This window comes from Rattus norvegicus, chromosome 16 (genome assembly GCF_021556685.1).
Source record: "Rattus norvegicus strain SHRSP/BbbUtx chromosome 16, alternate assembly SHRSP_T2T, whole genome shotgun sequence".
Lineage (NCBI taxonomy): Eukaryota > Metazoa > Chordata > Mammalia > Rodentia > Muridae > Rattus > Rattus norvegicus.
Genome location: NC_141549.1, coordinates 4,329,195 through 4,343,849, shown reverse-complemented (window position 1 = coordinate 4,343,849; position 14,655 = coordinate 4,329,195). Strand labels below are relative to the sequence as shown.

Here is a 14,655-nt window from a genome sequence, read left to right as displayed (position 1 = left end):
TAGGGGACCTTCTTCTATCCCTTCCTAACTATCCTCCCTCTACCCTTCCAACTCTCAATTTGATAGTCTTTTTTATCTTTGATTATTAATTACTGGTATATATACATATAAATATATTTGAATATATATACATATATGTTATATATATTTGAGTGAGCATGTGGGGCATGTGTGAATGAGCATGTGTATGCACAAATATATATAAATACAACTTGATAACTCCGTTTTTATTATTTGTGTGAATATGGTTTCAAGGCTGAATTTCCGGAGATATGAAGATGAAAGAAGGACTCCATAAGGGCAAGCAAGTGAAATGGTTTTATGTTGAGGAAATAAGGTTTATTTATGTGTGTGAATGCTCTGTTTGCATGCATGCCTGCATGACAGAAGAGAGCATCAGACAGAAGAGTACCAGATCTCAGTATAGATGGTTAGAGTCACCATATGGATGCTGGGAATTGAACTCTGGATGTGCAGCAATTGCTCTTAACCATGGAGCCATCTCTCCAGCCCATAAGTGAGTTTTACTGTAAAGTGAACCCCCTACACCCCCTTGAAGCAAGAAAAGTTATTGAAAATGTGCTACCCAGTCCTACCTTGGAAAGGGGCTGCCTATAAATCATGCATCCAATTGGAGCAAATTCAATTTAGTTTGAATTGTTAGTTGAACATAATGTTAATTGGTCAAGTGAAAGTATGTAGTCTCAGGAAAAAGCCCACCCATGGAAGAAAAGCACAAAATGTTTAAGATCATGTAGAGGTCCTTGAAAGTATCCATTTTCTTGGAGCTGCCTGTGGTTTGAATGTACACATAGATTTTTTTTTTATTTCCTACAACCCTGACTGATTGCCCATAGAATGTGGGGCTACCTTGCTCTGAATCTTAATCAATCTCATAGCCACACCACGATGGATTTCATCTCTAACTCAACTGGAACCCATGCTGTTGCAATGTAAGCCTTTTTCCTACTGCCCCCAGAAAGCCCAGACTTCTTCCCATGAGTCTCTGGAAAAGTGTCTCCAGAGCCCTTTCTTCCCAAAGCCCTGTGAGGGTCTCACACTGGGACATATTCTGAGACTTTCGTCACATATTCCCAAGGCCTTTGATTGCATATTTTATTCTTATTTACACAGTTTTCTCTTTTCCTGCATCTCATGCTTGATCCCTTTAACCCCAGTCCCCCTGTGAACCCAAGCTGGTGGGGAAAGAAAGGGGCTTTGTGGCTGGTGCTCTCTGTGCCTGATCCCTTCATGTATTGGTTGAATGTTTTTATGGTAAAGAATGGGCTATTTACCTGCCCTGTTTCACATCCCTTCCATATGTAGGCTTGATTAGGTAACCTAGAAGTCAGGGCTTCGAAGAGCAGGCTTCCTGTGCCTCTGAAAGTTTAAAGCCCTATACTAACATGGACAAGAATTCACCACCAGCAGAATGGGCTGTCATTACACAAGGAGACTCAATCTATGATTACCATTCTATCTTCTGGGAAAGCTTCCTTCAGTGGGCTCTGCCTAAAAGGGAAGAGCAGCCAAGCTCGGATGGAATGAGCATCCAGCCTTAGCTGGAGCATGATACTTGAAAAGTTGGTGCTTTAATGGGTCACACAAGCAGAGGATCCCCAAGGACTCCAGGAAAGCGTGTGTGAACCAGGTACCAGGGTGTATCCCAGAAGCTGGGGAGGTTCCTCAGGGGCTAAACTTTTATATCCCTAGAGGAGGTTTTGCCTTTCATGGTATTCATCTCATTGTGTTGAGCACTGTCTCTGTGGTCACTGCATAACGTATGTACAGATGCCCAGGATCTGACACAAAAGGTACGCCACACCATCGACATCCCTGACTTGCCTTTCTTTGGGTGTGCTAAGTCAAGCATTTATGCATGTGATTTTTAATGACAGCTTAATCAGCTAACATATGGACACACGAAGATTATTTTTAAAATTTTCCTCTGCCAAGCCCTTTTCATTTTCCCCAGATGTTTATGATTACAAATCCAGGCAGTGGCAAGTTCAAAGGCTGTGAGAGCAGCACCAATGGCCACGCTTTTCCCACTTTCTTCAAGGAAGACAAGATTCTTGCTGCTAACCATTCTCATCTAAGCTCTGTGGACCTCCCTCACGTGTGGGTGCCACTGACTCCTTGCATGGTTATGCGCAAGGACGATTTGGTAGCACACAGCTCATTAAGATAGAAGAGTGTCTTTTCAAGAATGTTCCAGCCTTGCAAAGTGCATTTCAATCATTAGTCTCTTCTCTCCTCTCATAGTGACAACAGAATGCCACCTTCTAATGGGTTCTGGGTTCCAGGGCTTGAAGTGTATAGACCAGCTAGCTATTGGGATGTAAAACCACAGACCAGGACATAGTCCATTTCTAAAAGTTGTTCTCTGAAAAAGCAAGGAGTAACAATAATAATATAGTTAATTTTATCCTCTTATTTGGGTAGCAGAGGTTAGGAACATGTGTGTGTGTGTGTGTGTGTGTGTGTGTGTGTGTGTGTGTGTGTGTGTGTGTTATGCATGCTTTGAAGCCAGACAAAGGTATTACAGCATCTGGAGCTGGAGTCATAGGTGGTTATGAGCTGCCTAATGAGGATACTAAGAACCAAACCCAGGTCCTCTGTAAGAATGGAAAGCACCCTTACCACTGAACCGGAATCACTGAATTCTAGTACCAGGAGATTGGGCTTAAAAGTCAAGAGAGTCTGTGATTTCTTGTGCAAGATTCTTAGTCCAAGGTCTTAGTTTCTCCTCCAGTCAAGTAGGTACAGAAATAGAAATACAAAAGACAGTTCTGTAAGTTTTAGAATTAGTGTCTGGTCAGCAGGAAGGACTCAGACAACAATAGCTATCAGTAATGGGAACTTCCCAATAATCTGATCACTACAGATTAGAAAGCTCCTGGCAGGCACTTTGGGTCTGAGTGGCTTCACTCAGAGTCAGTTTTGATTGGACAAATGACAGAAAAAGATGTTAAGGCACAAAGAGGTTTAAGAACATTGGTAGGTGTCAGTGCAGAGATCCTTGCTACCTTGGAGTCCCTGATGCCCCATGTCGTCCCTTAGTTTATCCAGCTGTACTGAATTAGAAGTAGAAAATTGAAATCTGCTAGAGTAAGGTAGATGTCACTCGGTGGGCTGTGGCCAATGAGGAAAGGAAATGGAATCTACGAATGTGCAAAGATGTCCTCCAAACAAGGGGCATATTTCATGCAGCTCATGGTCAAGGTAGCTGAAGAAATGTCGGTAAGAGGTTGGACATTGGTATCCAGCCAACCAGAGCATGAATTCTGATTCCCTTAGCTGGCAGCAAGCATCTGGTACCCCATCCCCCATCCGGGCAAGGAAGATGATTGCACAGAAGAGGATGGTGATGCCTTCTGCTGGGAATGGTGGTCAGAATGGAGGAGGGCCAAGGCATGGAGAATAGTTAGCATATAGCAGGCACTTGTCTGCTTGTTGCCTGTCTATTACTTACAGTTATATGAGATGGCTGCTGTGCTCAGTTCTGTTTGGCAGAAGAGGAAACTGAGGCACAGAGAAAGTAGTGATTTGCCTGTCATCAGAAAGTGCTAGATGATGCCATTATGTCGTCTCTCGTCTGTTTCTAAGTGACAGCATTCTGTTCTTCCTTCCGAGGAGCTAGGAAGGAGAGCTTATTTTCACTGTAAGACTTGAAACCTTTGCCTCCAGAAAGCATCAATGACCCTGGCCTTGGGCCCTCCTTGGTCCCATGCTAATTGTTCCTTGCTACCGGGGGTCTGGGGTGGGTTGGCAAGGTTGGCTGACCTAATCTCTGACTTGCCTGGGGAACTTGAGAGGGGAAGGTCCCAAATGGCTTTAGGCAGGCACCAGAAAGAGGAAAAATGAAAACCATGTTAAAGATAAATTGAGCCTGTTCTTAAAAGTTAGAAAGTAGACTTAATTAGGACCAGCTCTCTCCATCCAAAACCACAAAAGTTAAAATGGGAAAATATTTCCAGAAATGCCCATTATGTGTTGTTAAAAAAATATCTAAAGTAAAATATATGTTTTATTTTATACATGCCTCCAGCTAAAAATTATGCTTTTACGCTCTCTCTCTCTCTCTCACAGAAGATGGGAATGTGAACCCAAATCTAGACAGCCCTGAATCAAATTTGGGGTGCTTGCAAGCCCCGCCGTCTTATATCAGCCCATCTCTCGCAAGCTCCTCAAAGGGGAGAAGAAATTAAAACCAAAAAATAAAACAAAACAAGAAACCTGAAGTGCAGACAGAGAAAGAACAGTTCCCCATGGGTTGGCATAGCAGCCTTTGTTCCCATCCCATTAAATGGCCTTTCCTGTCATGTCCCCTTGCTGCCCATGAGGGCACATCCTTCATCACTCAGGCTGCTGTCCTCCTCTGAACTCATGGAAGGCCACAGGTAATTAGATAAGGTCAGCCAGGGGGAGGGGAGGCAGACCAGGCTTACTGTTCCAAGATGCGACCTCCAAAACTCAGAAGCAGGGTCGGCGCTGGTCACTGTCTTGTCAGCGAGACCATTAATTGGGTGACCATCTGAAGCTGATTCGTGTTATGGAAAGAGTTACTGTCTCCCCAGTGCCCCCCAATCTTTTAAACTCCTGTTTAGAAAAATGTCTTTAAACTTGACTATCATTTGAAAAATGATTTCTTCATGACAAATCGGTACCCTTTTTGAAAACCAACTTGTCCCCCAGAGACACTCTCATTTGTTGATAGTTTTAGCAGATTGTCTGGAGTTCATTCTCTGACCTCTGGACTCATCAACATCCTGAGGCCTCTCTTGTTGCTGCCCCTAAGGGGTTCACTTATGCTCCCCAAATCAGAGTTAGAGGCCATTTATCCTTGTTCACCCTCTTCCATTGTCCAGGAGCAGCAATGGATGTGGGGGTTCATTTGTGTGCTCCCATTCAGAATTGAAAGTCATTAGTCCTTGTTTACCACCACTACCCCCGTAGTCCAGGAGGAGCAGAGAAGCCGAACTCTTCCCTGGAAAGCTGATTTAGAGTTCTCCAGCCTTATCTGCAGAAACACGAAGGGTTGCTTGGAATCTCACCTGGGCTTTGTATAGGGGATGTCTGTGGCCAGGCACCCAATGACATGGCAACCCAGGGAGGTATTAACTTCTGATTTCATTTTCTTGTTCTAGTTACGAAATGCCATGGTGAATCGGAAGACTGGGAAATTCTCCATGGAAGTGAAGAAGACTGTGGACAAAGGGGTACCTTTTTCTCAAACCTTCTTGCTACTTCATTAAAACAAACCACTGAAAAAAACTTAGCTTTGAGGGTTCTGTCTGGAATAAATATCTTTCCCCGAGCTCTCTTCTCTCTTGTCTTTACTTATCTCTAACAAGACTCATGTAGTGCTATCATTAACCAGCTCACAGTGTGTCCGTTGATTTTTGTTGATTTCTGAAGGACATCATCTAGCAGACTAACCATGCTCTCTTTTCTCTGTGACTTTTCCCCCCTGATCTAGAAACGGGTTTTGGTGATGACCAATGACTACTACTACACAGACATCAAGGGTGCTCCTTTCAGGTAGAGATGACCAGAATCATGGACATTCCATCAGACTGATCAGTGTGTTTGTACCCAACCCGCTGGCCTCTCAGTGCCCATCATCTGCCCAAAGGCCAGAAAGACTGAGGAAGGGGCTTTGACCAGGCTGCTTTTCTGTCTTTGTTCTAGAAGGGGGAAGATGGTACAGACCCAAATAACCCACCCATGTGCCATGGTCTTACATCCCATTCCCAACACAAAATCTCCATGGCTCCCAGGGAGGGTGAAGGAGACAGTTTGGGGGTCACCCGGTTCTCACCATCTCAGCTGCTACTTTCTAAGATCCATTTCTCACCTTCTATGCTCATAACCCAGTAATCCTGCAGGTGGTAGCTCACCCCACCCTGTGCTTCCGTTTCATCTTTTCTGGATGTCTTTCTGTGTTTTCTCTCTGTTACAGTCCAAACAGAAAATCTGCTTTCAGATGTGCATGGGACATTCTAAAGTGGCCTGCCACTGTTGTCATGTGATTTGTAGAAAACAAAACAAAACAAAACAAAAAACCCAAAACTTATTTTAGCAGTGTTGCCTTATGCTCTTGGACTGGTATCGTGCAGAGTTAAAGGAGATGTTAATTAGTATTGATTAATCTGAAAAGTATATTCTAACATCACTGTCACCCACTGCCAAGGATTGTAAGTAGATGCAATTTGGAACCAAGAGGAATCAAGGAACGCATGGGTCACTAAACAGCTTTGCCAAAAGAAAGGACTGTTTTTAAAAAGCAGTCTCTTACTTTAGGCCAAAAACAGAAAGGCATTTAAATCAAGCAATAAGAATGTGGGAAGGCCAGTAGACTAGGAACTGGACCAGGCTGAGAGGCTAGTCCTATGCTCATGCTACTACATTGAGTGTCATGGGAGTATTTCTGGGGGCTGGAGATCTCTGAGGAAGTGCAGAACAGAGGTGTGTAAGGTGGTAGCAGGCAGCAGGGTGTGTGGCCTTGGAGGACATCCAGGGGAAGGCTTTCTGGAGGGACAAGCTGTTGGCCACAAATCTTGCAAACACACCACCAGCCAGTTGCCGCTGGCATTTCCAATCAGAAATGACTTTGAAGCAGCTGCTTGACCCTAAGAAAAACCAACACCCACTATAATCAGTGAGGTTTTTGAAAGTAAACTGTTGGAAAAACTGTTTACAGAACATGAAATGGAAATGTGAAAATGGAAAATAAAAAGAAAAAAATGTTAGCCCACAAGTCTATTCCAGTCGGTGCCCTAGACTTCAAGGTTTGCTTTGTTTCTCCACACAGTTTAGGTGTGGCGCTCTCCAGGGGCCACGGGAAATACTTCTTCCGAGGGAATGTAACCATTGAAGAAGGTAAGGGGCAAACTTGGGCTGGCCTATCCTTGTGTGTGTGTTTGGGGTGGGGGAAGCTGAGAGCTAACTCCCAGAGAATTGAAGAGCATGCATGACTTTCAAGCCTCTGGCTAGTGATTTGGTCACTTGATTCAGATCACTGCCCTTTGGGTGCTGTTTTACTTGCCAATTTTGTGTGGGTTTCTGAATGGTGGGAACTCCAGCCAGTGGCTAGCTTTGTTATACTCTTTTATCCATAAAGTAGTGGAGGCAAATTATGGGAATCTCCTGCTACCTCTCCTATTCTCATACATTCAGTGTTAGAGAAAGAAGTAAATTAATGTAAAATCTGAAGTCTGAGAAGGACCAATGCAAAGAAAGATGTGGAAGCCCTTGCTCTCAAGATAGTTGGGCCACCCATCTCATTGATTTTGTGTTACCCTTTGCTCATTGGAAATATGACCACTGAAGAGACTGACAGAGGTTGAGAAGTGGAAGTAGAGTCATGTGACTCTAAAATCTTCTACCTCTATAAAGAGCAGGGGGACAGTGACTCCCATAGACATTAGCAATCCCCAAATCCATAAAGTATAAAGTTGTTATCATAGAACATGTCTGTTATGTACCTCAACAGCCCACTAATCCTAACCAGTTACCATTTCCAATATTGTGAACACTCGGAATTACGTTAGCATGGTGTTTCAAGGGTTCTTAGTCTATAAATCACTTTGAGTAAAGCATTTGCTTAACCTTGCCTTTAGGTCAGGTCCATCTGCCCATGGGCCCTGCAATGTTTCACAAGCATTGGGTTTTGTCTGACAAGGAGCCATGATGTCTGATGGAACAGAAGGGAGAGTAGAGGGCTCCATCAGGTGCTGGGTAGAAGTCAGGATGTACTGTCTAAACGCCAAAACATGTGGCCTCTCTTCTCAAAGATATATGAGAGAACAATGAGCCAACCTTGTGACCTAGGCAAGATATACTCTCAAGGATATGTTCTTAAAAGCTATGTTCCCATTTCTAGAATTTTCTAGTTCCATGAGCCATGTGTAGTTTGGAGGGCATTGGTGCCCCTGCAGCAATAAAATTAATGCCCAAGCCATTTGAGATGAAACTGAGAAAATGACTCATGGTCAGAACAGAAAGAGGGGTCCTTTTGAAAAGATATTTATGTATGTATGTATGTATGTATATATGTATGTATGTATTTATTTATTTATTTATTTTATATATGTGAATACACTGTAGCTGTCTCCAGGCACACCAGAAGAGGGCATCAGATCCCATTACAGATGGTTGTGAGCCACCATGTAGTTGCTGGGAATTGAACTCAGGACCTCTGGAAGAGCAGTCAGTGCTCTTAACTGCTGAAACATCTCTCCAGCCCAGAAAGAGAGGTCTTTAGTAGACCATTACTCTTAGCCTCTCCTTCCCTTGCTTTCCCTCTCTTGTTTCTTTGTCTCTTGTCTCTTGTCTCTGCCTCTCTCTTTCTCTCTCTCTCTCTCTCTCTCTCTCTCTCTCTCTCTCTCTCTCTCTCTCTCTTTCTCCATCTCTTCCTCTCTCTCCCTCTGCTCCCTCCTTCCACTGTTCCTCCCTCCCTCTGTCCTCTAGATTCTGCTCCCCCTCTCTTCTCTCTGGCTTTCTCTCCTGCACACAATTGTCTTTTGGAGCATTTCTCTGCTTACTATCTGCTTCCTGTGTGTTCCACAGCTGTTAGGCTGGCCATTGCATTGAGAGAAATTCAGAACTAAGCAAGAAATCAGTTTGAATACTCAGCAAGGGGGCTAGTGTCTGGTTATCCACACAAATGAGATTAGATCTTCCTCTCTCCATGGGTCCTCTGTAAATAAAAAGACTCAGTCCTGTCAGCTCCCTGAGTAAAAGAGCCCAGAGGCTGCTAGCCAAGAGCTCATCAGCAGTGAGAGCCTTGGGCTGATCATAGCTCCCTTCTGTTCTTGGAGTGGAAAGTTTCTTGCGGATGGTACCCATATTTCACGGGTTGTGTAGTTAGGAAGGCTACTCCACAAGATGACTGGGTTCTCCATATGTTTTGTCAATGCTAGCTTCTACCAAGTTCATGAATAGAAAGCTATACTCAAAATTGAAAGGGTTGGGGCTGAGGGTTTAGCCCAGTGGTAGAGCATTGGCCTAGCAGGTACCACCTTCTGGGTTCAGTCCCCAGCATCCCTAAAACTGTTGAATCTTGAAGCCTAAGCTGGTCTTCCTGCTGTTGTGACTTTTCATGATCTCTTTTGATGGGCTGCTTCTTTTACATAATTATACATAGTGATGACTGAGTAAGTTTGAGTGAGTGTTATTGCTCTCAGCTTCACTGAGTATGATTTTATTTTTAAAAGGATCAAAAGTAGAAGGGAAAGGACTAAAGAAATTTTACATTTTTATTGGTATCCAAGAAATCAGGGAAGAAATTATAGTGAAATTGGTCCCTTGGGTCTCATTGTCCCTGAGTCTGAGCCAGGGTGAGCTTCTGGGACAAAGGGCTGACTAAACTGTAGCAAGAGAAGGGAATAGGCCTGACACCTTCAACTCAGCATCCTGGGAAAGCATGGGCCACAGAAAAGCTTCCACTTCTGTCACTCCTGCCCTGAGGAGCTTCCTCCCTGCCATCTGCAAGGCTCGAATGCTCTTTGCTTTGTTCTTTGCTTCAGAGTCACTTTTTCAGCCAGGCCACCACAGGTAGAACTGAAGCAAAGCTCTGAATGAAGCCTTCCCAAGGCCTTGTTCGGGAGGTGTTTGGTTTGTCACCATCTTTTCAGCATCTATCATAGACTTGTACCCAACTCAGGAAACATGTTAAAGGGAGAAAGAGTGAGAAGGAGGGAGAAAACAAGGAAGGAAAGAGAGGGAGGGAGAGAAGGAGGAAGGGAGAGAAAGAATGAACAAGATTGTCCTAGGGACTAATCACTTTCTTATTTAACCATCTTATAGAGTTTTTGAAACTCTTTCTTAGATAGGAGAGTTGCTATAACTCAAGGGTTGACCTGATACTCCCAAGTGTTCAACAGCTCACTTCCTACAGCACTGAGCATCATTGTGTGGTATATCTAGTATTTTGTGCATCTGCATTTGACACAGAAATTAGAGTACACTGAGTCATTTGAGAAACTGACTCTCCATGAAACATGTTATAAACATCATCAGAGTCCCTGTACATATGTGGCAAAGCTTCTCCTCAGATGATCAATGAAATGGTGGCTCCACAGAGGGCATTATCTCATTCATGTTGCTGTATTCTCATATCTGTGTCTAAGACCCTATAAAAGTTTCTTTATTTGACAGTTTTAGAGTCTTAAAGTTCAACATAACATGGCCGAGGCAGAAAAGGATATTACTGTATTAGCAGAGCCATTAGTATGAGTGAGAAAGTGAAAGAACCATTCCTGGGGCCACTGTATTAATCTCTTCACTTTTCATTAAGCCCCACCCTTAGAAGTTCTGATCCTCTCAATGCTATTGTATTAGGGGTTCAAGTTCCCAACACACATGCACATGTGCACACGCACATAAACACACACGCACGCGCACACACACACACACCCTTCTGGAAGACAAATGATATGAAAACCACAGCACAGATGAAGAAGTCTGTAGTATTCTGGAAAATCCCTAGGTTCATGCCAGCCTCAGCTCTACTAACTACCTTTCTAGACTGATGACTCTCTTTCACTTAGGATCCTGTGACAACTACTAACATCTTTTATCGCTGGTTGAAAAGGAATGAGTATTAACAATCTCATTTCATTTAGCCTATAATTCCACCCACACAACTATGTGTCACGTAAAGATGTAGACCTGTTAGCATCGCAGAGGATTAAATGGCCTGGCCCAGTTCTCAGTGTTCATGTAGCTCCAGAATCTGTCTTCCTAGCCATCCTGTTCATTTTATGAGGTTGAGCTTTTTCTGGGATGAATACCAAGTGAATTTGGTGGTGCTGGCTACACTGGGGTTAAAGGGTTGTGTAGATGACTTTGGACATGAATCCAGAATCCTTGTTCCCTAGCATATCTCTTTGGGGTTGATATCTACCTTGAACCTGCCCCCTCCAAGTACCGTCCTGGAGTATTTGAGGTGTATAGGAAGTTGGAGAAGAGTGATCCTTACTCACTAAAGCTCTGTCCTTGACTTCCAGGGCTCCATGACTTAGAACATCCTGACGTGTCCTTGGCAGATGAATGGTAAGAACCACCTGTCCTTCATCAGTTTTGGGATTTGTTGCCCTCTTTTTTGCCCTCTTACCCAGTTTTCCTGGTCCAAATGCAAATGGGGGAATAAATCATGAATATTTATATGTTCTCCTTGGGGACCCTGTCCTATTCTTAGGTCCTACTGCAACACTGATCTGCACCCAGAGCACCGCCATCTCTCTCAACTGGAAGCGATTAAGCTCTACCTCAAAGGCAAGGAGCCTCTGCTTCAATGTGAGTGTGCTCTTCAGGCATGCATGCGGGAATGGGGAGGAGTGGAAGCTGCAAGCCATTGAGGAGGCCTAGGTTTCAAGAGCAGCTTTGGTTTTCTATAGAGTGTCAGTCTTAGTATACCCAGCCAAGTCTCTTCCTATAGGAAAAGATGGGGAAAAGTGTAGTTGATGGCCACAGTATTCTTTTTTTTTTTTTTTTTTTATTAACTTGAGTATTTCTTATATACATTTCGAGTGTTATTCCCTTTCCCGGTTTCCGGGCAAACATCCCCCTCCCCCCTCCCCTTCCTTATGGGTGTTCCCCTCCCAACCCTCCCCCCATTGCCGCCCTCCCCCCATAGACTAGTTCACTGGGGGTTCAGTCTTAGCAGGACCCAGGGCTTCCCCTTCCACTGGTGCTCTTACTAGGATATTCATTGCTACCTATGGGGTCAGAGTCCAGGGTCAGTCCATGTATAGTCTTTAGGTAGTGGCTTAGTCCCTGGAAGCTCTGGTTGCTTGGCATTGTTGTACTTTTGGGGTCTCGAGCCCCTTCAAGCTCTTCCAGTTCTTTCTCTGATTCCTTCAATAGGGGACCTATTCTCAGTTCAGTGGTTTGCTGCTGGCATTCGCCTCTATATTTGCTGTATTCTGGCTGTGTCTCTCAGGAGCGATCTACATCCGGCTCCTGTCGGTCTGCACTTCTTTGCTTCATCCATCTTGTCTAATTGGGTGGCTGTATATGTATGGGCCACATGTGGGGCAGGCTCTGAATGGGTGTTCCTTCAGTCTCTGTTTTAATCTTTGCCTCTCCCTTCCCTGCCAAGGGTATTCTTTTTCCTCATTTAAAGAAGGAGTGAAGCATTCACATTTTGATCATCCGTCTTGAGTTTCGTTTGTTCTAGGGATCTAGGGTAATTCAAGCATTTGGGCTAATAGCCACTTATCAATGAGTGCATACCATGTATGTCTTTCTGTGATTGGGTTAGCTCACTCAGGATGATATTTTCCAGTTCCAACCATTTGCCTACGAATTTCATAAACTCGTTGTTTTTGATAGCTGAGTAATATTCCATTGTGTAGATGTACCACATTTTCTGTATCCATTCCTCTGTTGAAGGGCATCTGGGTTCTTTCCAGCTTCTGGCTATTATAAATAAGGCTGCGATGAACATAGTGGAGCACGTGTCTCTTTTATATGTTGAGGCATCTTTTGGGTATATGCCCAAGAGAGGTATAGCTGGATCATCAGGCAGTTCAATGTCCAATTTTCTGAGGAACCTCCAGACTGATTTCCAGAATGGTTTTACCAGTCTGCAATCCCACCAACAATGGAGGAGTGTTCCTCTTTCTCCACATCCTCGCCAGCATCTGCTGTCACCTGAGTTTTTGATCTTAGCCAATCGCACTGGTGTGAGGTGAAATCTCAGGGTTGTTTTGATTTGCATTTCCCTTATGACTAAAGATGTTGAACATTTCTTTAGGTGTTTCTCAGCCATTCGGCATTCCTCAGCTGTGAATTCTTTGTTTAGCTCTGAACCCCATTTTTTAATAGGGTTATTTGTTTCCCTGCGGTCTAACTTCTTGAGTTCTTTGTATATTTTGGAAATAAGGCCTCTATCTGTTGTAGGATTGGTAAAGATCTTTTCCCAATCTGTTGGTTGCCGTTTTGTCCTAACCACAGTGTCCTTTGCCTTACAGAAGCTTTGCAGTTTTATGAGATCCCATTTGTCGATTCTTGATCTTAGAGCATAAGCCATTGGTGTTTTGTTCAGGAAATTTTTTCCAGTGCCCATGTGTTCCAGATGCTTCCCTAGTTTTTCTTCTATTAGTTTGAGTGTGTCTGGTTTGATGTGGAGGTCCTTGATCCACTTGGACTTAAGCTTTGTACAGGGTGATAAGGATGGATCGATCTGCATTCTTCTACATGTTGCCCTCCAGTTGAACCAGCACCATTTGCTGAAAATGCTATCTTTTTTCCATTGGATGGTTTTGGCTCCTTTGTCAAAAATCAAGTGACCATAGGTGTGTGGGTTCATTTCTGGGTCTTCAATTCTATTCCATTGGTCTATCTGTCTGTCTCTGTACCAATACCATGCAGTTTTTATCACTATTGCTCTGTAATACTGCTTGAGTTCAGGGATAGTGATTCCCCCTGAAGTCCTTTTATTGTTGAGGATAGCTTTAGCTATCCTGGGTTTTTTGTTATTCCAGATGAATTTGCAAATTGTTCTGTCTAACTCTTTGAAGAATTGGATTGGTATTTTGATGGGGATTGCATTGAATCTGTAGATTGCTTTTGGTAAAATGGCCATTTTTACCATATTAATCCTGCCAATCCATGAGCATGGGAGATCTTTCCATCTTCTGAGGTCTTCTTCAATTTCTTTCCTCAGTGTCTTGAAGTTCTTATTGTACAGATCTTTTACTTGCTTGGTTAAAGTCACACCGAGGTACTTTATATTATTTGGGTCTATTATGAAGGGTGTCGTTTCCCTAATTTCTTTCTCGGCTTGTTTCTCTTTTGTATAGAGGAAGGCAACTGATTTATTTGAGTTAATTTTATACCCAGCCACTTTGCTGAAGTTGTTTATCAGCTTTAGTAGTTCTCTGGTGGAACTTTTGGGATCACTTAAATATACTATCATGTCATCTGCAAATAGTGATATTTTGACCTCTTCTTTTCCGATCTGTATCCCTTTGATCTCCTTTTGTTGTCTGATTGCTCTGGCTAGAACTTCAAGAACTATATTGAATAAGTAGGGAGAGAGTGGGCAGCCTTGTCTAGTCCCTGATTTTAGTGGGATTGCTTCAAGTTTCTCTCCATTTAGTTTAATGTTAGCAACTGGTTTGCTGTATATGGCTTTTACTATGTTTAGGTATGGGCCTTGAATTCCTATTCTTTCCAGGACTTTTATCATGAAGGGGTGTTGAATTTTGTCAAATGCTTTCTCAGCATCTAATGAAATGATCATGTGGTTCTGTTCTTTCAGTTTGTTTATATAATGGATCACGTTGATGGTTTTCCGTATATTAAACCATCCCTGCATGCCTGGGATGAAGCCTACTTGATCATGGTGGATGATTGTTTTGATGTGCTCTTGAATTCGGTTTGCCAGAATTTTATTGAGTATTTTTGCGTCGATATTCATAAGGGAAATTGGTCTGAAGTTCTCTTTCTTTGTTGTGTCTTTGTGTGGTTTAGGTATAAGAGTAATTGTGGCTTCGTAGAAGGAATTCGGTAGGGCTCCATCTGTTTCAATTTTGTGGAATAGTTTGGATAATATTGGTATGAGGTCTTCTATGAAGGTTTGATAGAATTCTGCACTAAACCCGTCTGGACCTGGGCTCTTTTTGGTTGGGAGACCTTTAA

At 43.3% G+C, this 14,655-nt stretch overlaps 1 protein-coding gene across 5 annotated transcripts in view; it reads left to right on the top strand.

Annotated features, from left to right (window-relative positions):
• Positions 1–14,655, top strand: part of Cacna2d3 (calcium voltage-gated channel auxiliary subunit alpha2delta 3) — an 823,841-nt gene that overhangs the window by 655,398 nt on the left and 153,788 nt on the right. For 4 of the 5 annotated variants that reach the window (XM_087588099.1, XM_087588098.1, NM_175595.3 and 1 more), the window contains 5 exon segments: positions 5,151–5,222; positions 5,483–5,544; positions 6,818–6,885; positions 11,016–11,061; positions 11,207–11,304. In XM_087588099.1, the coding sequence (XP_087444225.1) occupies positions 5,151–5,222; positions 5,483–5,544; positions 6,818–6,885; positions 11,016–11,061; positions 11,207–11,304 (346 nt within the window). 5 annotated transcript variants of the gene reach the window in all.